At 45.6% G+C, this 25,000-nt stretch overlaps 2 protein-coding genes across 2 annotated transcripts; one reads left to right on the top strand and one right to left on the bottom strand.

Moving 5' to 3' along the window:
• Positions 1-3,567: 3,567 nt before the first annotated feature.
• Positions 3,568-13,632, top strand: LOC121301651 (adenomatous polyposis coli protein 2-like). The gene is made up of 7 exons (XM_041231215.1): positions 3,568-4,352; positions 4,696-4,794; positions 5,445-5,584; positions 5,759-5,836; positions 6,164-6,280; positions 6,900-7,114; positions 7,215-13,632. Exons 1-7 carry the CDS (start codon positions 3,863-3,865, stop codon positions 12,919-12,921), a joined length of 6,846 nt encoding a protein of 2,281 aa, XP_041087149.1. The 5' UTR covers positions 3,568-3,862; the 3' UTR covers positions 12,922-13,632.
• Positions 13,633-18,604: 4,972 nt separating this feature from the next.
• LOC121301237 (UPF0449 protein C19orf25 homolog) lies at positions 18,605-24,623 on the bottom strand. Its single transcript, XM_041230398.1, has 3 exons — positions 24,482-24,623; positions 21,869-22,031; positions 18,605-19,815 (listed from the first exon to the last, which is right to left on the bottom strand). The coding sequence occupies exons 2-3, from the start codon at positions 22,002-22,004 to the stop codon at positions 19,619-19,621; spliced, it is 333 nt and encodes a 110-aa protein (XP_041086332.1). The 5' UTR covers positions 22,005-22,031; positions 24,482-24,623; the 3' UTR covers positions 18,605-19,618.
• Positions 24,624-25,000: the final 377 nt, after the last annotated feature.

Here is a 25,000-nt window from a genome sequence, read left to right as displayed (position 1 = left end):
GGTACCAGTGACACTGACACAGGGAGGGATGAGCCCTGCCAGCCTGGTACCAGTGACACTGACACAGGGAGGGATGAGCCCTGCCAGCCTGGTACCAGTGACACTGACACAGGGAGGGATGAGCTCTGCCAGCCTGGTACCAGTGACACTGACACAGGGAGGGATGAGCCCTGCCAGCCTGGTACCAGTGACACATATAAAAATGTTATTTATTTATTTATTTTGACAGATAGCTTTGTTTTTCACAGCTCTGTTTTTAAATGCAGTTATGTAGTTTTCTGTTGGCTACAGTTGAATTCAATCAGGCTTTGTGTAGCTCATCAGCAGGCCAGTACAAATCACTGAGGGGGCTAGACAGGGCTTCTCAACCCCGGTCCTGGGGACCCCCTGTGTCTTCTGGTTTTCATTCCAACTGAGCTCTCAGTTAATTAACTGAACCCTTAATTGAACTAATCGTTGCTTAATTAGACCTTCTCACTTGTTTCCTGCTCATAAACAGTTGCAAATTTCTAGTTAGCTGTAACATTTTAAATCTTTTTCAGAGCTGAGAACAATTACAGGTTGAATTAAGCAAATTATTATTTAAATGAAGGGTCTAGTTAAGAAACTGAGATTTCTTTTGAGATTTCTTTTGAGAAGCCCTGGACCGGGGGTCTATAAGTTGAGAATTGTGCCTACAATTGATGACCAAAATATTTACAATAGAAGTTGTTTTATATGTGCAGAAATCTACTTGTCACATGTGGACTGAATCCTAAACTTCCACGTAAATATTTCATTTTTGGTCGTCAGTTCCCATCTTCCAGACCTTGTCCTTTCACAAGGAGCAGCCTCAGCAGTGATGACTGGAGAACATACTGGGCTTGTTGATTTCCCCAATTAAACACCTTCCAGACAAATCAAATCAAACCAGTGCTTTCTATACTGGCCCTGCACCCTACTGGCACTGGCATGGTAATTCATTTCTCTGAACCCCTTCACAACACTATTAGTCAGATTGCAGGGTAGGGATTACTTCTGATCTCTCTCCCTCCCCCATCATACAGTCAGCCCTGCTGGGTTTGGGGATGCATGTTTTATGAACCTGAGGAAATAGTCAGGCTCTGTTGGAAATATTCCCCAATATACATTAATTCCGGTGTATCACCCTGGAGAAACCCTATAGCAGAAGCACTCGAAGAGCACAGCATTACTAACAATGGAATTGGAACAAATATTGCTGTGTGTTCCTGGAATACCGTGATATATATTGTGTTCCTACCATTGGGATTCCATTGGTATGTTAAGATAGGGAAATCGTACCCAGTAATATTGCACCAGTGGACTTGTACTATCACCTCTTAGTTCTGAACCAATGCAACTCTGTGTACCTTAGAACAAAGGGTTAAACACTACCAAACAAACCTCTAATCACTGTAACCTTGAGGTGGTGCAGCTGGTCATTGTGCTGAGCTGCAGTTTGCCCCTTTCCTCACATTATCAGCAGATCTAGTGGTTTGGTAGTAAAAAGCTCACTGCCAGGGTGTTGCTATGCAGAATAGGCTGGGGCTTGAGCCTCCTGCGCTGTGATTGGTTGGTTGAGAGTGGCTGCACGCGCCTGTCAAGCGCAGCTGAGCTCTAATCCCTGGCAACTCTCCCTACCTCCTTCAGTGGAGCGAACTAGAGGTATGAAAACAAGCCATTAAAATGACCTGCCTCCTCCCATTGCTCTCTTGGCCTTACCTGAATTATTATTATATTAGGTGTCATGTTTTATTGTCTGCAGTCTGGTTGCAGGCTTCAGGGGGGTGGAGGCAAACCAAGAGAATCAAAAACGACCCCCAGGCCTTGAATTGAATGTATTTTGCGCTTGGGTGGGTGAAGCACTAATTGAAAGACACCCCCCCCCCCGCCCTTCCCCAAGACACACACATTTCTTCCATCCTTGAGCAGCATTAGTCTCGTCTAGCCGAGCCCTTTGCCTGTTCTGTCTGAAAAAACGTTTCTCTCTGAGCGCATTCAGTGGCTGCAGCAGCTGAAAGGGTTGCTATGGCGATGGAATAGGGACCGGGGAGATGTCAGGGTTGCTCACCAAGTAGTTATAAAGGTACGTTGGCTTTCCGGGGGGGGGGGGGGGGGGGCTTATTTATCCTTGAATACCTTCAATTTGATGTTGGTGGCAGTGAATGCTATTTTCTGAGAATAGGATATACCATTTTTGCTGGGGGAGATGTCTGCATCATAGGGTTTCTATTGTTTCAGTCCATGGGCAATTGATGGAAAACATGATGTTAATTGTCATATTGAGGGCTTGGGGTTCTGTTATTAGAAGAGGGATTTACGTTGAATACAGAATCTATTATATGAAATAAGTGATAATCTGTCTTTTCTATGAAGCCTAGTTTGTTTAAAATTACTCGTACGCTGTACATATACAACCTAGTAGATTATTAAATATATATGTGTATATATAAAATAATATCTTGCTCGTAAAACCGGCAGCTGTAGAGGGTCCCACAGTGGGAAACCCTGCATTGAGCACACGCAACTGTGTCAAAGAGCTGCAACTCTCACACCTGATTAATGTGGCAAGAAAATCATATCACTGGCATGTAGTATAGACTGCAGCTCCCTGTCTCTGTGGAAGACAGCAGATTTGATAGGCTTGGATAGAGCGCTGACAGCAGGAGCATCAAAGCCTGCACTAGGTATTGATGTTTAATGTGGGACTCCCAAATATCACATCTAAGCCATTCTGGAGCGCAGTCCTTGCTTTACACCACTACCTTTTCTGAATGAATTAGTGGAGGTCGCACGCCTTATTGACAGTGTTTTGGCAGGGCTTCATTGTTACTCTGTGTTTCTTTTCAGATCCATGCCTGTGGGAAACCAGTTCTCCCAGACTCCGAGAGCACAGCGAATAACTGCGTTTCAGAAGCACTGAGCGACAAGGGAAGCAAAGTAAGGACGGAGTCATTTACAATGACATGCATGTAAGCTGCTTGCCATGTTCAGTGCAGGCTAAAATGGGTTGAAAGTAAAGCTGTACCCGACTCTGTGTGAATATTACTCCCGGAAAACTAGGCACAAAGTCTCTTCTAATGTAGTATTTTCATGGTTATGTATGAATATTTACCCTGTAACTAAATTTTAAATTATTAGTATTACTTACTTACAAGGTAACGCAAATTAAAGTTGTTATCAAGCAATACTGAAATAGCTTCACCTGGCTTTGAGCTTGTCTGCAGAATCCTAAGTGCCAGGACTGTACAGAGTTCCATCATGTGACAATATGACCTTTCAACTTGCCAGCCCAACATGCTCTCAGTTTATATAAATGCAAAGAAAGCAGAACTGGCAGAGCTGAAATGTCATATTGTCACATGATGTGAATTATTATTAATATTATTTGTTTATTTAGCAGACATTTTTATCCAAGGCGACTTACAGGGTGTGTGAACTATGCATCGGCTGCAGAGTCACTTACAACAACGTCTCACCCAAAAGACGGAGCACAAGGAGGTTAAGTGACTTGCTCAGGGTCACACAGTGAGTCAGTGAGTGAGCTGGGATTAGAGCCGCGGGCCTCCTGGTTACAAGCCCTTTTCTTTAATCACTGGACCACACAGCCACCTGTTGCCTCCTAGTGTTAATGAAATGAGGAAGTCTGTTTGGTCCCGGCACGACAAACTCTAATGTAGGGAAAAATAACTCGGAACAATTGCGAAGAACCTAAAATAGAAAAGTGAAATGTAAATAATACTAATTAAATGACATTTTACTCTCATCACTGTTAAGAATTCCAGTATATCTGATCATTTCAACCAGTTTGAGCAGCCAGAACAGCTTACCTTTTGCTTTACAGTCCTTTTGTCCAAACCGAATGAGATCTCTTCTAATAACAGGAGCCCCCTACACACAATGTAATGACTTACACACTGTAGCAGTGCCCTGCATCTTGCTCAGTTCTCTTCTCCTGCCCCTTGTGGATGCCCAGGTGGAGATGGTTTTCTGGCTGCTGTCCATGCTGACGTCGAGGGACCGGGAGGAGATGTCCCGCACCCTGCTGACCATGTCCAGCTCCCAGGAGAGCTGCTTGGCCATGCGCAGGTCCGGCTGCGTGCCCCTGCTGGTGCAGATCCTGCACGATGGGGCGGGGCCGGGGGCAGGAGGCTGCAGCAGAGAAGCTCGCAACCGCGCCAGCGCTGCCCTGCACAACATGGTGTACTCCCAGCAGGACGAGGGCCAGGCGCACAGAGAGATGAGGGTGCTGCATGTGCTGGAGCAGATCCGTGCGCACTGTGAGGGGGGCTGGGACTGGCTGGAGGCACAGCGCAACATCGCCGCCCTGAAGGGGAAGAACAGTAGCACAGGTGGGTAGTGCTGCTGGAGTCAGCCATTGAAGGGATGCTTTATATCGGGGCTGACCAAGTGATGGCTTTTCAGCCACGTGTTTCTCAGTGAATTCCACAGTACGGCTCTTTTGAAGGATCCCATTCAGGGTTTGAATGGGTTTGGCAAGACTGTGAGGACAATCTAAAGGGAAGGTTTAACCCTAAAGTCCGCGAGCCTATGTACAAGGGCGGGCCAGATTCTCAAAACAAATAGGAAATTGCCTGCTTCTTTTTGTGTGCGTGTTTGTGCCTGTGTGTGCGTCTGTCTGTCTGAGGGCTGCATCCCCAAGGCTGATGGATTCTCTCTCCCTGTTTTCTCCAGCCCTCCCTGACCCTGTGGAGCCGCATATCTGCCAGGCCATGTGTGCGGTGATGAAGCTGTCCTTCGAGGAGGAGTACCGCAGAGCCATGAACGAGCTGGGTGAGCGCGCTGCCCTTCCTGCCTGGCTGAAACCACTTTCATATTGCAGAATGAAGCTCTTTGATAATTGACTTCACTTGAGCACATTTCAGTACTGCATGCGGGATCCTGGGTTTATCTTTTTGTAAGCCTGCATGCCAGTTTGTTTTGGCATTAGTTACTGCCCACTCTTGGCTGAATTTCATGCTTTTTTCAGAATGGAAATGTTACTGTTTTTCATAAATAAAAATATCCATATCAGATTAGATCTGTGTGTTAAAAAAAAAAAAAAAAAAAAAAAAAAAAAAAAAAAAAAAAAAAAATGAACTTGTGTATTGAAAACAAACAGTAAAACAGTGTTATTGTTAAATATCGTCATCTAATAGTGTCTTTAGCTACAGTAGGTTGGTGACACTGAGAAAACGTTTCTAATCTGGTACCAGGTGCTATAGCTTGTCCTGGGTCACTGATAAACCGGGGGGTTGCTACTTAAGTAACCCACACTTCCTCCAGCTGTTCTCTAAAAACAGTAATGTCAGCAGTCTTGGATATGGAAGCTTTGCTGTGACAGATGTCATTGTTGCTATTTGTATATCAAATTGAGAGGGGAACTCAATTTACATGAGTGTGTGTTCATTTAAATCACTTTTGCATCTGTGTGTGTGTCTCAGGTGGGCTGCAGGCAGTGGCTGACCTCACTCAGCTGGACCATGAGCTGTACGGCATGAACAGCGACCCTCTGAACACGGCACTGCGGCGCTACGCTGGCATGGCACTCACCAATCTCACCTTCGGGGACGTGGTCAACAAGGTAGGGGAGCGGCGGCACTCGTCCAGGGGGTTTCGTTCCGTTCAGCTGTCGTTTTTAACTGGTAGATTTCTTAGTAAAAAGGCAAACTGTTAATGCTATGAAACCGCTGGACATACGGTAGGATGTGACATTTCAAATTGAGTATACCTCAGTGCTGGTTGTTTTCCTGCCCAGGCTATGCTCTGCTCAAAGAAAGGCTGCCTGCAGGCGATCGTGGCCCAGCTGGCTTCAGACAGTGAGGAGCAGCACCAGGTAAGAGTCTCCTGGGGATGATCCCAGTTGCAGCACAAGCCTGCTCACTTTCCTACAACCTTCAACTGAAATGGAAATTTGGTATGCAGCACTGGTGCATTAGATTTTTTAAATAAGTATATACAGTATAATTACTATTTTTCTCTCAGTTGGTAAGCCTGTCGCAGATCTAGATTCCTGTATTTTAAGCAACATTAATTTCAAAACACTCAATCAAAATAAAAAGTAAAACTTATAAGAAACTGAGTAGACAATACATTTTGGCCAGTGCTGTCATGAGTACACTTTCTAGCCTTGTTGAGCGAGACCCACGCCCTTCCTCTGCAGGTTGTCTCCAGTATCCTGAGAAACCTGTCGTGGCGGGCGGACATCAACAGCAAGAAGATCTTGCGGGAGGTGGGCAGCGTGGCCGCGCTGATGACCTGCGCCCTGCAGGCAACCAAGGTGAGATACCTTCACCCCCGTCTCCATAACACAAACTGGAGAACCTCCTGGACATTCACTTGAGAGAATATCCCGCAGAGAACCCACTGTCTACAGACCAACTCGCATCATGAAAAAGTAAACTAACATTCAGACACTATGCTAAAACTGGGCTCCCCATTTAGCAAGCAAAGAAGAACGTATCGATCTAGAAATATAGACTGGCATTCAGGCATATGGTGGAAAAGTGTTGCCTGGAGGGCTAAATAGTGACGGACAGCCACCAATCAAACCAAGGGGAACAGTTTTCCACTACAAAGTGGAAACGGCAGTCAATATCTGTTTTATGACAGTCTTATTTATTAAAATCTTTTAAAGTATTTATCCAGATAAATCTGGCATGCAGAGGAACTTGATTGCTCAGTCGACAGTTTGGACAGCGGCACACACTGTCATCTGAACTTGCATTAGCCAATTGGAATCTGAGTTTTAATCCCATGAGATTAATAAAATAAACTTTTCGAGAAACAACTAAGCAAACACTTACTGAATGAACAGGCTGATATAATCCATGTTTAATTTAATGTCAATGAGACTGAATGCTCGCTATCTCTCTCCCTCTCCCTCTCCCAACCTCCAGGAATCGACCCTGAAGAGCCTGTTGAGTGCCCTGTGGAACCTGTCTGCCCACAGCACGGAGAACAAGGTGTCCATCTGCTCTGTGGACGGGGCCTTGGGCTTCCTGGTCAGCACGCTCACCTACAAGTGCCAGAGCAACTCTCTGGCTATCATTGAAAGCGGTGGAGGAATCTTAAGGAACATCTCCAGCCTTGTTGCTACCCGAGAGGACTATCGGTAAACGCAGCAGGAATAATATCGTGTTGCCAGTCAGCGATTAATTTGAAATGTTTTCTGTCTGAGTTCTGATTCCGTCATGTTTTCCTTTTTTTCCCAGGCAAATCCTCAGAGACCACAACTGCCTGCAGACCCTCCTGCAGCACCTGCGATCCCACAGCCTCACCATCGTGAGCAACGCCTGCGGCACTCTATGGAACCTGTCTGCCCGGAGCCCCAAGGACCAGGAGCTGCTGTGGGACCTGGGGGCGGTTAGTATGCTGCGCAACCTCATCAACTCCAAGCACAAGATGATCGCCATGGGCAGTGCCGCGGCTCTCAGGAACCTCCTCACCAACCGGCCGCTGAAGTACAAGGATGCTGCCGTCATCTCACCAGGCTCCTGCATGCCCTCCCTCTACATGAGGAAGCAGAAGGCTCTGGAGGCAGAGCTGGATGCCAAACACTTGGCTAAGACCTTTGACAGCATAGAGAAGCAGCAGAGCCCCAAGCACCCCAGCATCAACAAGCCCCTACGCCACATCGAGAGCCTATCTAAGGACTACACCTCGGATTCGGGCTGCTTTGACGATGAAGAGGCTCCTAATAACTCCACCAGCTTGGACACCAGCAGCTTCTCTGCGATCTCCATGTTCCTCAACTCCTCTAACTTCCTCCAGGGTCAGCCTCGCAAGAAGGCAGGAGAACTTGAGAGGGATTCCAACACCCAGCCAGAGGAATGCAAGAAGAGCCAGCCAGAGGATGACGAGGTCTCCCTGGCAGCAGAAAAGCTGGCCAGGAAGATCTCCACCACAGTAGCCAAGATTGACAAACTGGTGGAGGACATCACCATGCACACATCCTCGGAGGACAGCTTCAGTCTGAGCTCCGAGGATCACTTTGTGGACTGGCAGTATGGTTCAGACGAACTCCACGAAGCCAGAGCCAAGTCCTGCTCCCCATGCCGGCTGTCGGACACCAGCAGCTTTGCCAGGAGGGAGCGTCTCAGCAGGGCCCATGCCCTCCTGCGCCTCAAGACTGCCTACACCAGTCTGTCCACAGACAGTCTGAACAGCGGCAGCACCAGCGACAGCTACTGTGGCAGCAAGGACCAGGTCAGGCCCTCGGCAAGGTCGGCTACCATCCAGAGACGGCCCACCAGGCTGGACCTGAAGGTGGCGAAAAGCAGCCAGAACCACAAGGATGCAGAGGAAAGGGCAGCTGAGGGGAAAAGAGTGCCAAATCAAAGCAGCACAGAGAAAAGCCAAGAACCACCTGCACCAACACCGGCTACCCTGACATCAAACACCTCTGAAGCCAGTGTGCCAACCGTCAAACTTTCACCATCCTACCAGCATGTCCCCCTGATACAGAGCGTATCTAAGTTTGGGGTTTCTAGAAATCCTGTGAGCCCCCATGCACCCCAAGGACCGAGGAGACAAGCCTGGCTCCCAACTGTAGTAAACAGCACAACCCTAGGCAAGCTGTCCAACATGGGGTCAGCCCACAGCCCAACCCTGGCCCAGCTGGAAACTGTGCAGAAGTACTCGGTGGAGAACACTCCCATCAGCTTCTCCCGCTGCAGCTCCTTGTCCTCTCTGTCCTCAGGGGACGGAGCTCTCGACGGGCAGAGCCACAGCGAGAACGAGCTGGACAGTGACTCCTCGCTGGAGATCATTGAAGTGGAAGAATGTGAACCAGAGAAGACAGAGGAAGACTGTTCTGAAGAGCTCAGTGAAGACCGCCTGGATGTCCCTGAGCAGAAGCAGTTCATAAGTGGCAGCAGCATCTCCTCTTCCCAGTCCATCGAGATCCCCTGCCCTGTCAAAAGGGAGAAAGTCTTCCTCCGGGAGGTCTCGCCAGCTAGGCATGAAGACATGACCCCCTCCAGCTCCTCGGAGAACTACATCCATGAAACCCCACTGGTGATGAGCCGCTGCAGCTCGGTGAGCTCGCTGGGTAGCTTTGAGTCACGATCCATTGACAGCTCCATCCAGAGTGACCCGTGCAGCGAGATGATTAGTGGCACTATCAGCCCCAGCGACCTACCTGACAGCCCAGGCCAGACCATGCCGCCGAGCCGCAGCAAGACCCCCTGCTGCCTGGATCCCAGTGGGCAGGAGAGGGAAGGAGGGCAATGGGAGAGCAACCTCCGCAAATTCATGGAAATCGCAGACTTCAAGGAGCGATTCAATTTGCCTCCAGACTTGGACACCATGATCTACTTCACTGTAGAGAAGCCCACCGAGAACTTCTCTTGTGCCTCCAGCCTGAGTGCTCTGCCGCTTCATGAGCACTACATCCAGCAGGATGTGGCGCTCAAGCTCATGCCTCTCCCCCCAGCTCAGGAGAGCCTCAACTTTACAGAAAACCAGTTAGAAAGGGAGGAGGCTGGGGAGAAACATTCCCCGCTGGGGCTGGAGAAGTCTACAGAGAGATATGGAGAGGGTGACTCCGATGACGACATTGAGATTCTGAAAGAGTGCATTAACTCGGCCATGCCTTCGAAGTTCAGGAAAGTCAAGACCACGCTGATGTCCAGTCTGTCCACCCAGGTCCTTAACTCCCAAGCCCGCAAGTCCATGCAGCTACCCGTTTATATGCTGGTGCCTACTCACGCCACTCAGATTGCTTCTGGAAAGCACGGCAGGCCTGATCAAGATTTCCTCCAAGATGATTCCTCGTTTACAGATTCAGCTGAGGGAACACCAGTAAATTTTTCCAGTGCTGCATCCCTAAGCGATGAAACCCTTCAGTACCCCCTCAAGGATGAGCAAGTCTTAAAAGACCAACGGGTTAGGAGAATGGAAAGACAGGGTCTGATTCCAGTGAAAGGGAAAAGCATGGACGATCCCCATTCGTTCTCCCACTTCTTGAAATCCACCAGTATGGCTGGCCATGGTGATATGGCAGGTAACAAGTCAAACACAGTTGTCAAGAGAGTGATGCCAGCACAGGGAATGCCAGTGCAGAATAAGAATATGACAGGTTCCCAGGACAGAAGCAGAGACCAAACCGCTGCCCACCTCTACCAAAGACGGGAACAAAGCCAGCCCAAGAACCTGCCCAACTTGAACCTTTCTGTCAGGAAGCAAACTGCAGGAGCAAAACAGAGCCAGACTCAGAATCAGCTTGACAGGGAGTACGTCCATGGAAACGTGGCATTCCAGTCAATGCGCCACACTACACCTACTGAGGAAGCCATTTACTGCTTTTACGATAATGATCTGATGGATGCAGAGAGGAAGGATTGCAGGGTGACGAGTAGTGGGAAGAAGCATGGTAAGGAGGTTGGCCAAAGCATTCCTGCACGGACCATACCTGAGGCAGGTCTGCACCAGCACCAGTCATTCCACTGGCAAAAAGGCATGGTTAGTAAAGTCAAGCACAATATGATCATGGATGAAACGCCTCCATGCTACTCCCTGAGTTCCTCGCTGAGCTCCTTCAGTGATGTGGATCTACAGGAACACTCAGGAAAAGTTCACCAAGTGTGGACCAAAACCAGGCGTCAGGGAGCTTTGAGCCGGGCCCGTGATGCTGCCAGTGCTCACAGTATAAAAAGCAGAGCTATGAATGATGAGGACAGTTCACCCAGCTCCATCAGCTTGGACTCAGAGGATGACTCGGTGCAGAGGTGCATCACCTCAGCCATGCCCAAGCACAGGAGACGGCACTCTGCTCGGAGAAGGAAAGCCGAGAGGAAGCAGAAGCTGAGGAGCAACCTGCAGAAAGCTATGGAAGGCTGGAGCTCGGCTAGAGACCAGAGGAGTGACGACATGGCATCTGACAAAGACTCAGACCTCAACAGCGTGGAGTGGAGAGCCATCCAGGAAGGAGCCAACTCTGTTGTGAACAAGCTCCAGGCTGCCTCACTCGCCAAAGAACCTTCTTCTGAATCAGAGTCCGTCCTCTCCTTTATGTCAGGAATGTCTGTGGGTTCCACCATCCAGCTGTCCCTGGAGAGTAGGGAGAAGAAGGTGGCACAGAAAGACAGTAAGGAACATGGCAAGAGCCCCAAAATAGCAGACAGCAGAAATTCCAGAACACAGCTAGACTTTGGCCAGTGTAAGCCAGTACCTAACTTGCCTGTTGTTTTCCGGGGCCGGACGGTGATCTATATGCCCACCACAAAGAAGAACACTGCCAGCCCACAGAGGTCCACGCCAAAGAAGATGTCACCCAAAACCTCACCTAAGACTGAAACTACAATAAAAAATCCCAACCTGGCCCAGCAAAGGTCTCTGAGCCTGCACAGAATAGGACGTCCCGGAGACATGGCCGATCTCAGTGTGCCGAAAAGGAGTGTAACACCCCCAGCCAGAATGACGAAGGGGGGATCTTTGGGGTCATCCCAAAACTCAACACCATCAAGGCAGCCTCAAAAGAAGCTGACCTCCCCCACACAAGCTGGCAAACAGCTGCCAACCAAGCCTTTCAATCGCACTGCTGAGAGGAAAACTAACAGCGTTGCAACACCTCCGGCCCCCAAGACTAATATGAACACAAAATCACCAGCTCACAAAAAAACTCAGAAGTCCCCCGTCCGCATCCCCTTTATGCAGGCTTCAAGCAAGCAAACCGGACAGTCTAGGACTATATCTCCTTTCCTGAATAACCAGCCCCCCAGCGGCCCTAGACCGACCACACAGCTGCCAGGAAAGAGGTTTCTGACCTCAAACAGACTGGAGCTGGTCCGAAAGTCCTCCACCCGTTCCACTGGCAGCGAGTCTGACCGATCTGGCTTCCTGAGGCAGCTAACCTTCATTAAGGAGTCCCCTAGCCGACTGAGGCAGAGGGGTGAGTTCCCTTCCTCAAGATCAGTCCCCACGTCCCAGTTTGCCTCCCCCCGAAAAACCCAAACAACCCCACCGGCTGTGTTCCTCTGCTCCTCGCGCTGCCAAGAGCTGAAAGCAGGGGGACAAGGGCAGGGCAGCCAGAGGCAAGGCCAGCCACTTTCCAGAGCCAGCTCCGGGGACAAATACCCAGATGGGGAACGTCCGGCCAGGAGAACCAGTTCTGAGAGCCCCTCTAGGGTCCCCCAGAAGAAAGCCCCTGGAGCATGTCAACAAGAGAGAGAGACCTTCAAGAGGCACGCTTCCTCTCCTCACATCAATGTGCTTAAGAGGGTCACCAGCCCCTCCTCTATTCTGTCATCTTCCTCTGACTCCAGTGGAAAGGCAAAGAGTGAGGAGGACAGAAAGACAAGGCAGCAGAGACAAATGCAGCAGGGGTTCCCACGGGCGAATAGCAAAGTCACCTGGAGGAGAATCCGGGATGAAGATGTACCCCATATCCTGAAAAGCACGCTTCCTTCCACTGCTCTGCCTCTTTTGCCATCCCCCGACGGGCACAAGCAGATGCCGCTGCCGCACGGGAAACTGCCCACTGTGTCAAAGCCATCCAGGAAAACGAGTGACGCCACCGTGCAGACAGAGAACTTCTGCATCACTAAAACCAACTCCAGCACCTCGCCCAGCATGGAAAAGGCCCCGGCGATCACAGAAGAGGCCACCAAGAGTGTCCCCTACAGGAAGATCAGCACGGCTTCTGGAGGGAGCATACCCATTCTGGAGGGGGAGCTGGCTGAGTTTAAGAACCACAACACCACCACCTCCTCTTCCTCCAACCCGGGAGATGGGCACACAGGAGGGGTTGGGCACTTCCGACAGAGCTCTCCCAGCAGAGCGGTCAGAGTCACCCCTTTCAACTACATTCCCAGCCCCATAGCATACGGCTCGCAGAGTATCCAGATTCGAGTGCCAACAATTAACGAAAAGCCAGGAGAGCTGGAAGGCGTCGTACTGCCAAGCCACATCCGTCCTTGAAATAACTGCTTGGGTATGAATTGTGCTGCTCAGGTTGGCTTGCAGGGAAGAAGCAGGAGCAGCATTTCAACGTTGTTTGAATGAACCCCTTTTCCCCTGGAACTGTCCATGTCTGGTAGCTCCAGTGTGCCTCCCGGCCCCCTGCGTGCATCAGGAATACTTATACTGCAAACCGCTGTCATTAATGTAAACCACCACAAATCTGTACAAAACTTGGTGCTGTAGAAGGCAGACTCCGGATACTTTGCAGACTTTTGACATGATATTGTTTGTGCTTAGTTCTGGGCAGACAACTGTGTCAGAAAATAGGTTAGGGAAACCTATTCTGAAATCTGCTGAAGAGAGATGCGGTTTAAGGTGCACCTTTTTTGTACTTTTTATATTTGTACATAAGACTTTACCAGTTAGCAGTGTTAAAATGTTAAAAAAAAAAAAAAAAAAAAAAGATGGAATATTTGAGCTATGCAGCTATGAGGATTTTTACTTCTAGGTGTGTGCAGTTAAAGTGAACCATGCCACATTGAACCAGTGCTGGAATTTGCACATTATCAGAGCTCTTTAAATTATTCAGAGACCTCTCTCCTCCAAACAGCACCTCTCTATAGTCAAGATCTGAACTGGATTTCATTTTTTTGGTTGGAGGGAGGTTTACGAAACTGTTACATTTTGCAAAATGCCTTTTAAAGGGCACATAAGGACCTCTTTATTTTATTGTGTTACATGTTCCCATGTGTGGCTACAACTGTTTATGTAAGGTGTGTTTTCCCATCATCCATCTCAGTAACATATGTAATCAGGAGGATGATGGGTATTGTAGTACTGAGAGGTCCATGCAGGTACATGTGAAGCTACCTTGAGGCAGGGAATGCAAGTTTTAAAAAGTGGTCAAAACGTAATAAAAAAAAAAAAATTAAACAATACACACACCTTACGTAAAAAGGTTCTTATGTGCCCTTTAATAACAGTCCAGCCCTGAATGTGTAATAAAACTGGTGAAACTCTTCTGTACCTAGAGGGAGGAGTCACTAAATCCTTTGTTAAAGAAAATGCACAAATTACACAGAAACCAGGACTACTCTCCTACTGAACTCTGTAGAGCGCTGTTTGGCTTGGGACAGTATTAGTTCCTTACCTGGGATAAGGTAAGGGCTCCGGCTAGCCTAGTTAACACACAGACTGCATTCTGAACTGTAACAGCATTTCAGATTGAAATCTGCCAACTTGTCAGTTCAGCACTCCTCCTAGGAACTGATAGCTGCATTACGACTCTGTAAACAGATATTATATAAAAGGGAACTTGCTGTTATTTTTTTTTTTTTTTTTTTCAATAGCTGTTATTGATCTGGCTTTTGTGACTGTAATAATTAAACCAGCTGGGTAGCGTAATGAATTTTACTGACTGCCATTAGGGCTCGCCTCTGGAATCAGGTCACCTAAGTGAATACCAACAACTGAAAATCATTCTGAGGTCGGTTAACTTTTCTGATACGCTGCTGAAATGATTCTGCTCAATGTAGCGAAGCATAGCAATTTTTGCTATAATAAATGTTACCATGGCCTCCTTAAAGCAGTGTCTTGCCATTAAAGGGAGGGGTGGAGCTTATCTAGCCATTGCAGTTGTCCACAGGGGTTCTTCGTGCACATACAATGACACAATGTCATTCTCTATAGGCTTGTTTGCATCGAAGCTATATTATTTTGCATCCAATTTATCCCCCCCCCCCCCTTTTTTTTTTTACTGTGTATTTAATGTCACTTTACCGTTATTGTCATCTGATTAGGTAAATGAAAATTGTACAATACAGCATAAGATTGAAATCCAAATTCAGCAGCTTTTGTTTTTTCATTCTGTCTTGGCCTGGGATATTTAGTGTTATGTTAACAGCACTACTGTGACTGTGTGTAAAATGTGTTGCATTTGTAAGCTGTGTATTCTTTACTGCCAGACATGAAAGACTAGTAACAGCAATGAAACAGAAACGTCAGGCATCCAAGACCTCCTCCAGCCCCCCCCCCCCCCCCCCCCCCCCCCCCCCCCCCCCCCCCCCCCACCCCCCCCCCCCCCCCCCCACCCCACCCCCCCCCCCCCCCCCACCCCCCCCCCCCCCCCCCCCCCCCCCCCCCCCCCCCCCCCCCCCCCCCCCCCCCCCCCCCCCCCCCCCCCCCCCCCCCCCCCCCCCCCCCCCCCCCCACCCCCCCCCCCCCCCCCCCCCCCCCCCCACCCCCCCCCCCACCCCCCCGCCCCCCCCACCCACCCCCCCCCCCCCCCCCCCCCCCCCACCCCCTCCCCCCCCCCCCCCCCCCCCCCCCCCCCCACCCCCCCCACCCCCCCCCCGTCCTGCTGTACTCAAATGAGGGGGTAACATGATATAAAAAGATCTGCAAAGACGGTAAAAATCTAGAGTTGCCTGCAGCACTGTGCTGCATATCTGGTTAAGCAATGTGGATTTAACACCTGCTGATTGCCAAGAGTTCAACTTGTCTGTCATGGAGTTCCAGCGTGATTAGTTTGTGCTGAAGTGTCTGCCTACACCGTGTACAGCTGTGACAGAATATTGCCTTGGTTCTCAATTGTGGACGTCTCTTCAAATCTCGTATTAAAGCCACATTGCCTGGCCAGGTTTGAAGTACAGTCCACATCAAGAGCAACGATGCAGTGGCTTGAATGTCAGCAGTCGAGTGCTGTCATGACTTTACTTCTACTCGACTATGTCTTTGTTTGGAACTTAGCATTTCTTCCCTTAGTCCTATAAATAAAATATTGTCCATTTTGAGTTATTTATTTGAAATCTCTTTTGCTTTGTTACCTTTGAAACTGGCCAGTATTGATGTCTCCATTTGATGCACCACAAGGCAAGACCAATGACCAAGGCTTATGTGGGTTATAATGGGTTCAGATCCATGTGATTGTCCCCTTCATTTGGAGGGGATTGGAGGAGGGGGTCACAGTGTTTCTTATACCAGGTGACCAGGTCTGAATGGGCAGTTAGCTTCCGCTCAATGTGATCTGCAGCATTTTCACTTAATGTATGTATAAAGCTAAACAAAAAAGAAAACACTATTTTACAATATATCCTTGCACTATATAACACAGATGGAACTGCACCTGATAGTGTATTAAAAGCTTATGCAAAACAGCCAGCCACTCTGCCCAGCAGTACTTGTTCAATTAGAAACACAGTATTTATTAATTCAGTTTATTCTACGGCCATGCTGTATGACTGTGTGCAGGTAAAGCGATTCTGCTTAGAGTGATTCTGTGTGTTCTACAAAAAAGAATGCCTAAGCAATATGATCATCTGTTTTTTTTTTTTTTTCATCTCTGAGCTGTCCTCTCCTGAATGTTGAGCCCCAGGTATTCATGTCCTGTGCTGGAACCCTTGGCATTCTATGTACTGCATGGACTAATGACTTCCACAAATGTTTGCCCCCGGATAAATTTTATCTGAATTGAGTCCTTTCGGCACTTTTTGTACAGAATCACACAGACATACAGGTATAGTTGCATGGGAGGCATATAAGAATGACCCAAATCTCCATCCATTTCTGCAGCTCTGCGTAACTTCAGCATGACACAGTAACTAACTTGAGGGTTAGGTCTTTCATCCACTGACCCCTTCATCTGTGAGGGGATCACTAGGACTGCTTGCTTCAACAGAGTCCCAGAACAGCAAGCAGGACAAATGCGCTGGGGCCGGTTTTTCAAAACTTTTAATCTGGATCACAAATGATACGGATTTTGTAATCCTATATGTTGCAATCGAGATTATTTTTATCAGGACCATTTTGATCAGGTTTTTCAGAAAATGTCACTGCTGGATTACATTTATCCAGATTATAAATAATTACGATTACAAAACCAGGTTTTTCTTTCTTTAAAAGTAATTTCGATCACAAAATATAGGGTTAAAAAATCTGGATCACTGTCTCCAGATTACAAGTTTTAAAAGACCGACCCCAGGTGCCGGCACTATGTTATACACATACATACTGTTTATATACAGTGCCTAGAAAAAGTTTATGAACCCCTCAGGATTTTGACATATTTCAAACCTAAAATGTTATTAGATCTTAATCCAAGTCCTAATAATAAATAAGATAACCTGATTAAACAAATGACGCAAAAACATGATACTTTTTCAACATTTATTCATCCACAAATGATTCAACATTCAATATCCATGTGTGAAAAAGAATGTGAACCTTTAGATTCAATTAAAACTTCAACTAAGCGTTTTCTGTAACTGTTGGTCAGTCTCTCACATTGGTTTTGAGGAATTTTGGCTCATTCCGCCTTACAGGACTGCTTCAACTCAGTGACATTTGAGGGCTTCCTTGCATGGACAGCTCGCTTCAGGTCCTGCCACAACATTTCGGTGGGGTTTAGGTCCAGACTTTGACTAGGCCAAACGCGGAATTTCTTCTTCTGTAGCCATTCTTTTGTAGATCTGCTTGTGTGTTTAGGATCATTGTCTTTCTGCATGACCCACTTTCGGTTCAGCTTCAGAATCTTCTGATACAATGCAGAATTCATGACTGTTGGTGATGGCAAGCCATCCAGGTCCTGAGGCAGCCCCAAACCATCACACTCCCACCCCCATGCTTGACAGTTGGGATGAGGTTCTTCTGTTTGAACAGTGTTTGGTTTTCACCAAATATAACGGTTCTGTTTGAGGCCAAGAAGTTCTACCTTTGACTCGTCTGTCCAGAGAACATTGTTCCAGAAGTCATGTGGATCATCTATGTGCTCTTTGGCAAACTTCAGATGGGCAGCAATGTTCTTTTTAGAGAGCAGTGGTTTCCTCCTGGCTATCCTGCCATGAACACTGTTCTTGTTCAGTCTTTTTCTGATAGCTGAGTCATGAACACTCACACTAGCCAAGAGTGGCCTGCACATCTGGATGTTACTCTGGGGTTCTTTGTGACTTCCTTGACGATTTTCTGGTTTGTTCTTGGAGAGATTTTGGTAGGATGACTGCTCCTAGGTAGAGTGACTGTGGTCTGTGGTTCACTTACTTTTTCACATACCCTGAATCTTAATTACTCATTGTTTTGTCTAATTCATACATCATTTTGTTTGTCATGGAATTGGTTAATATAAACCCTATTGGATATTTAAGAAAATATCTTGATTCAAGAAGGCTATTATGGTAAAACTATGGAATTTCCATAATTATCATTGGGGTTCATAAACTTTTTTTCGGCACTGTAGTGTTGCCACGGGCGTGTTCTTACCTCACGCTCAGTACTATTATGCAGCTATGAATTCTCACCTTTTTAGATGTCCTGTGTGTCGGTGTTGTGCTCTGGGAGTTTTCAGTGTCTGTCTCGCTCCTCTCTCAGACTGGGACACCGGACAATTCCACATCTGCCTGCCTGTAAATAATCATACCCTTCCCTCTCCCTTATCATGGGGTAAAGGCGATCTGTAAATGTTACTGCAAATGCTCAAATGTAGTGCACCTTAGTGTTTTTTTTTTTTTTTTTTTTTTTTCAAAATTAAATAAAGGATAACTTTACTTATTTCATGCATGCTTTTGTCTTTTCTTTAAAAAAAATGTTTTCTGCTTGGGCATTGACCACAGCTAGTCCGAGTGGATTGGGTCTCTGAGCAGACCTGAAGAAATCTTTAGAAAAATCAAACATGTCCACCATCTGTAAACAGACAGCACAAGAAAGAAACAATAAGCAAATAGTTTATTGTTAGAATGAACTAGACTTACAATGAGTAGAAATGCAACAATTACTGATCACAGTGGCTTTTACTTTGTCAGCATCAGGGAATAGGACTCCCACTGCACAGCAGTTTGATCCATTCTTGGTTTTACTATGAGTTTAATAACACACACAGGAGCTTGTTAACTATACTCTGGGGTTAATCAAGCTTGTATTTAAACCTGGAATGGGTGAAACTGTTATGCAATAGGAGTCTTACTTCCATTGCTGCAGCCTCAGTTCATATATAATAATGTACAATAACATGCACAGGCTTGTTTTCGGAAGGCTTTTGTTAAGGCTCTACACATTTTCAATAGGAATGCATTGATTATTACTTGTGCAACATTCAATTAGGAGACTGGTTGCTTATTGCACTTCTAGCAATAAGCAGCATCATGTTATCCCAAAGCTGCAGGCTGTGTGTCCGAAACAACAAAAAAGTTACTCGGAGACACTCAATAAGATAACAAGAGAATTCAACCCCTCTTACACAGTTCTGAAGTTTAGTTGAATGCCCATTGTCATCTAATAAGTAAACATTTTTAAACCTCATATCAATGCACTTCTCCCCATAGTAGATCCAGACTTTCCACGTTGAATGTATCCTGCCACCACACTACAGATTCACTTCCTGTGCAATGTTTACTCCATCCATACCTATAAAACACTTCATAAATTAAATGAAAAATGTTTCGAATAGAAGCCTTTTCAAAGTCTTCAAGAAAATGAATCAAATCACATGACAAACATTTGTTGCTGGATTTATTATGTTTCTTTTAGTATTGCTGAAACTATTTACTGAATGTAAAAGGCCTTGGTTGTTACACCCTCAATGTTCTCAGAATCTGAGATGAATGTTGCTCAAGTACGAAACTGCCCACTAGGGAGCACACTCTCCAGCCCCTGCCCTTAGCTCTGGCGCCCCTGGCTCAGCTTGAACAGGTTGCCCAACTTTGTGAAGTGTCTTCTGGCTGGGGTCTCACAGCGCCCTGCTCTTGATCTCTGCCGCGCTCTGCTCCAGCTGCTCTCCGGCCCGGCGGAGTGCCTCTCTCCTGGCCGCCAGCTCGCTGCGTGTGCCCTGCAGCTCCTCGTTCAGCTGGTAGTACCTCCGGCACTGCTGGTACCGCCCCTCCAGCTCAGCCTCCACACCGCCCCCTCGCACAGAGCCAGGCAGATCTGTCCAGAAGGAAAGGATTGGGTTCAGGATTTACACATAAGAACATAAGAAAAGTTTGAAAATGAGAAAAGGCTTTAATCCCATCAAGGCTTGTCCTTTGTTAGCACACAAGTCCTCTGCTGGTGGGGGGATCAAATTTAAAAGCACAGAATCTAGTCTTTTTTAATGTTCCCAGTTTTTTAGATCCTACTATATGACCTGGCAGGATATTCCATACATTTATAACTCTGTGTAAGAAAGTGCTGCCTGCCTTCTATTCTACACTATAAGGAATATCTCCATTCACTTGATCTAAATGTTGTTGGATATACTTTACATGTGTTCAATAAAACCAGGGCAATCCTAATTTAAAAAAAAAAAACTTTATTAGATATGTGTACATTTAAAGTAGGTAAATACATTTAAAAGTCTTTTTAACAAAGGAAAACAGACTTTTATTTAGTGTAATACATTAACCAATACATCTCCTGTGTTGCTCAAGTGCACCAGTCAGTACAATTACATGCACTTCATATCCCACATGCTCCAATATGCCGAGTATGTGGGATATGTGTTCTGCACATTGTATGGTACAGTAGGCGGCGGTTTATCGGGACACCTCGGGAGATGTACAAATATCCCGAATAAGCGGCTGTCCCAATTAAACGAGAAACATTTGAGACGACCTTAGTCACACCCTTTTTTTTGGTTTCTAAATGAAAAGAAAAAGAAGGAAATCACATCACATTATGACTAAATGCTAAATACATCTTTTTTTTATTTTTTATTTCTCCATCAAATGTAAAAGAATCTTATCCTAGGACGAGGCACCTGCGACAACTTGTTTGCAACAGCAGCCTGAGAAACCACAGGAGACTCCAGCAGCTCCTTCTCATGTTCAACGCGGTTTAAGCCACAGTGTAATCACACACCCACTGCACTGCGCTACGCGACCTGTCTTGCTCTGAAAAGCGATCTCCGTTCAACACTTGAAAATACTGTAACCCAATTAAACAAAGTGACGTCCCAAGTAAACGACATTAATATCATTGGGAAGAACCTTCTCCCACAGTTGTATCCCATTTAAGCAGCAATCCAGATTATCAGTATCCCGATTAGGTAGTGAAGACTGTGTTACAATTGCCATTCCTCTGGAATTCCCTGTTTGTATGTATCTTTGGTGGATGCTGAATACTGTGCATCTTTAGCATGCATAGGTGGAAATCCCATAATAAATGAAGCTCATTGTGTGTGTTTCTTACACCACCTTTTGGGAGAATCCACCAGTACGCTACATATTACTGTAAAGGTGACTTTTAGGATTCTACACACTACTGCATATACTACCTAGCAAATCCTGCTTACTCATTTCAGAATATGAACATTTATATGGGGCATATTCTACCAATAGGGATTTTATATTCTACATAAGTATTGTGCATACTGAGTGTATTTGAATTTAAAATGAATGTAAACATGCTCAACAATTAAGAAACACAACATTAAAATAACTGAAGTGAATTATAATCAGAATTTATTTTGACTTGCCACAGCTGCCATGACAACCCAAATATTTATTAATTTATTACCAATACAGGCTGGCTGGCTGGCTGGGAGTTTTCTATTTCTGCCAAGATCGGAACCACCTTGAGAAAAAAGTACCTGGAGGCCAATGCTGTCTGTGCTGGTCAGAATGCTCTCTTTCAGGTGAAACATTTAACTGTGTGTGATTCACCTGCCCCAGTTTCAGTAAAGATGTCTGTGTGTTAAACATAATTCCAGCTGGGAAAATGACTTCCTTTGGCCAGCAAAGAAAACACAGGAAGCTTTAATTCAGTACAACATACAATTTTAAAATAATGAAATCAAGTAGATAAACACCCCATCTTAGTTCTGAAAAGTGGTGCGGACCAACAGGGACTTGAGTATTGCTCTTGGAGTAATACACTGTTCAAGTTAAGTAAATTTCCATTAGAGGTGAAGGGGTTAACAGATACACAGAGCAGTGAAACGGCACCGAACAGAACAGAGGTGGGGGAATGGATGAAGAACAGGAGCCACACAGACCAGTACCTTCGCTGGTCTCTTGGAGCGTGATAAAGACGGGGTCGTTGGGGGAGGCCTTGGCGATGTCCTCCAGGATGTGATCCATGCTGGGCGGCTCAGGGCGGGTCAGCAGAACCACTCGCTTCTTGCCTTTCGACGACATTCCTCAGTTCAGCCACTGCACTGCACCCTGCAGACAGAGACTGGTGAGTTAGGAGCAGATGCAACAATTCTTAATTATTTCATTTTGCGAGGCTTAATTAAACATTCACTGATAGATCAACAAAAAAAAATATTCAGCGAAAAAAGGCACTTTATAGAGCATTAAAAAAGGACCAAAAAGAAAGTAAGCAGAAAGAGTACACGGAACTGCAAATGCAAGTCAAAAAGGAAGTTAGAAAGGCCAAGAAAGAAATAGAAATGAACATTGCTAAGGGAGCTAAAACCAATTCCAAAATGTTTTTCCAATATTACAACAGCAAGAGAACATTCAAAGAGGAGATTAAATGTTTAAGAGACACAAATGGCAAAATAGCAAATATATTAAATGATTACTTTTCACAAGTTTTTACAAAGGAAGATACTGACAACATGCCCCACATGTCATCCAGTTCCTATCCAGTTTTAAATAACTTTAGCATAACTGAGGCAGAAGTGTTATAGGGACTAGGAGCTCTTAAAATAAACAAATCCCCTGGGCCGGATGAGATCCTCCCAGTAGTACTCAAAGAAATGAAAGAAGTAATTTACAAACCGCTAACCAAGATCATGCAGCAGTCTCTTGACACAGGGGTGGTACCGACAGACTGGAAAATTGCAAACGTAATACCGATCCACAAAAAGGGAAACAAAACTGAACCAGGTAACTACAGACCAGTAAGCCTGACTTCTATTATATGCAAACTTATGGAAACTATAATAAGATCCAAAATGGAAAATTACCTTTATGGTAACAGGGTCCTGGGAGACAGTCAACATGGTTTTAGGAAAGGGAGATCTGTCTAACTAACTTGCTTGATTTTTTTGAGGATGCAACATCGATAATGGATAATTGCAAAGCATATGACATGGTTTATTTAGATTTCCAGAAAGCTTTTGACAAAGTCCCGCACAAAAGATTAATTCTCAAACTGAACGCAGTTGGGATTCAAGGAAACACATGTACATGGATTAGGGAGTGGTTAACATGTAGAAAACAGAAAGTACCGATTAGAGGAAAAACCTCAGAATGGAGTGTGGTAACCAGTGGTGTACCACAGGGATCAGTATTAGGTCCTCTGCTATTCCTAATCTACATTAATGATTTAGATTCTGGTATAGTAAGCAAACTTGTTAAATTTGCAGACGACACAAAAGTAGGAGGAGTGGCAAACACTGTTGCAGCAGCAAAGGTCATCCAAAATGATCTAGACAAGATTCAGAACTGGGCAGACACATGGCAAATGACATTTAATACAGAAAAGTGTAAGGTACTGCACGCAGGAAATAAAAATGTACATTATAAATATCATATGGGAGATACTGAAAATGGAGAAGGAATCTATGAAAAAGACCTAGGAGTTTTTGTTGACTCAGAAATGTCTTCATCTAGACAATGTGGGGAAGCTATAAAAAAAGGCTAACAAGATGCTCGGATACATTGTGAAAAGTGTTGAATTTAAATCAAGGGAAGTAATGTTAAAACTGTACAATGCACTAGTAAGACCTCATCTTGAATATTGTGTTCAGTTCTGGTCACCTCGCTATAAAAAAGATATTGCTGCTCTAGAAAGAGTGCAAAGAACAGCGACCAGAATTATTCCGGGCTTAAAAGGCATGTCATATGCAGACAGGCTAAAAGAATTGAATCTGTTCAGTCTTGAACAAAGAAGACTACGTGGCGACCTAATTCAAGCATTCAAAATTCTAAAAGGTATTGACAGTGTCGACCCAAGGGACTTTTTCAGCATGAAAAAAGAAACAAGGACCAGGGGTCACAAATGGAGTTTAGACAAAGGGGCACTCAGAACAGAAAATAGGAGGCACTTTTTTTACACAGAGAATTGTGAGGGTCCGGAATCAACTTCCCAGTAATGTTGTTGAAGCTGACACCCTGGGATCCTTCAAGAAGCTGCTTGATGAGATTTTGGGATCAATAAGCTACTAACAACCAAACGAGCAAGATGGGCCGAATGGCCTCCTCTCGTTTGTAAACTTTCTTATGTTCTTATGATAAACGTCCCTGAGGTTAAAAAAAAAATAATGCCTTGCACACGTTTTAGTTTGGAAATATACGTTAATCTCTGTCACAACATCAAGACATCTACCTAAACACACATAATTAATGCGCACTATATAAAACAGTAACTCGCATTTAGCCACAAGGGCCAAACCATATTCCAGTCTATACATACCCTTATCTAGACCTACTGAAAATATTTGTCTTATTAAAATCAAACCCCGTGCAGTAAAAATGCATCTATAATTTAAACACTGATATTTCTTAAGCAAACAGCACGTATTGTAATGTACAATGTTACATACGAAGGGCACACAATGTTTTGGGTTGTTGGTTTTTTTTTCGTCTCGTAGTTGAACAAAAACGCAAGCCGAAGAGAAACTGTCATTTCCACAGCGTGTGATGTGTCAGAATGACCTTACCTGTTCACTTGTTTTATTTACTTTTGCAAGGAAACAAAACGTGCTTTTGTTTTGTATTTTTTTTTTTCACTTGAAATGAATGCCACATCAAGAAAAAACACTCCATTCGGCTACAAACTCCCCTGTCAGGTGACAGTCCCCTCTCGACGCAGCTCCGTTCTGGTCATGTGACAGTAGCCGAGCTCTCTGCGCTAGAAATGGTGATCGCGTACTTTACAGGGGTTTATACAGTATTATAAAACTCAGCCACATAGATACACATAGGAATAGAAGGGTAGCCAGTGTTACAATTATCTGTCTTTTTTCCATTGTTGTACTCCCTTACATTTAATGATGTTTGCAAACATTCTAAGTGATTCTTATAGATATTTGTAACATGGTCTGGATCAGCCAAATGGGTTTTTATGGAGAGCCAGCGCCACCTATAGATCTGGCATTTGGATCCAGTATTTTTCTGTCAATACACTGCTCTCTGTCTCCTCTAGCCTGCATTACTGGTTCTTCTGGCAAGCAACCAGA

This window comes from Polyodon spathula, chromosome 27, assembly GCF_017654505.1.
Source record: "Polyodon spathula isolate WHYD16114869_AA chromosome 27, ASM1765450v1, whole genome shotgun sequence".
Classification (NCBI taxonomy): Eukaryota; Metazoa; Chordata; class Actinopteri; order Acipenseriformes; family Polyodontidae; genus Polyodon; species Polyodon spathula.
This window is presented reverse-complemented; position numbering and strand designations above follow the sequence as displayed.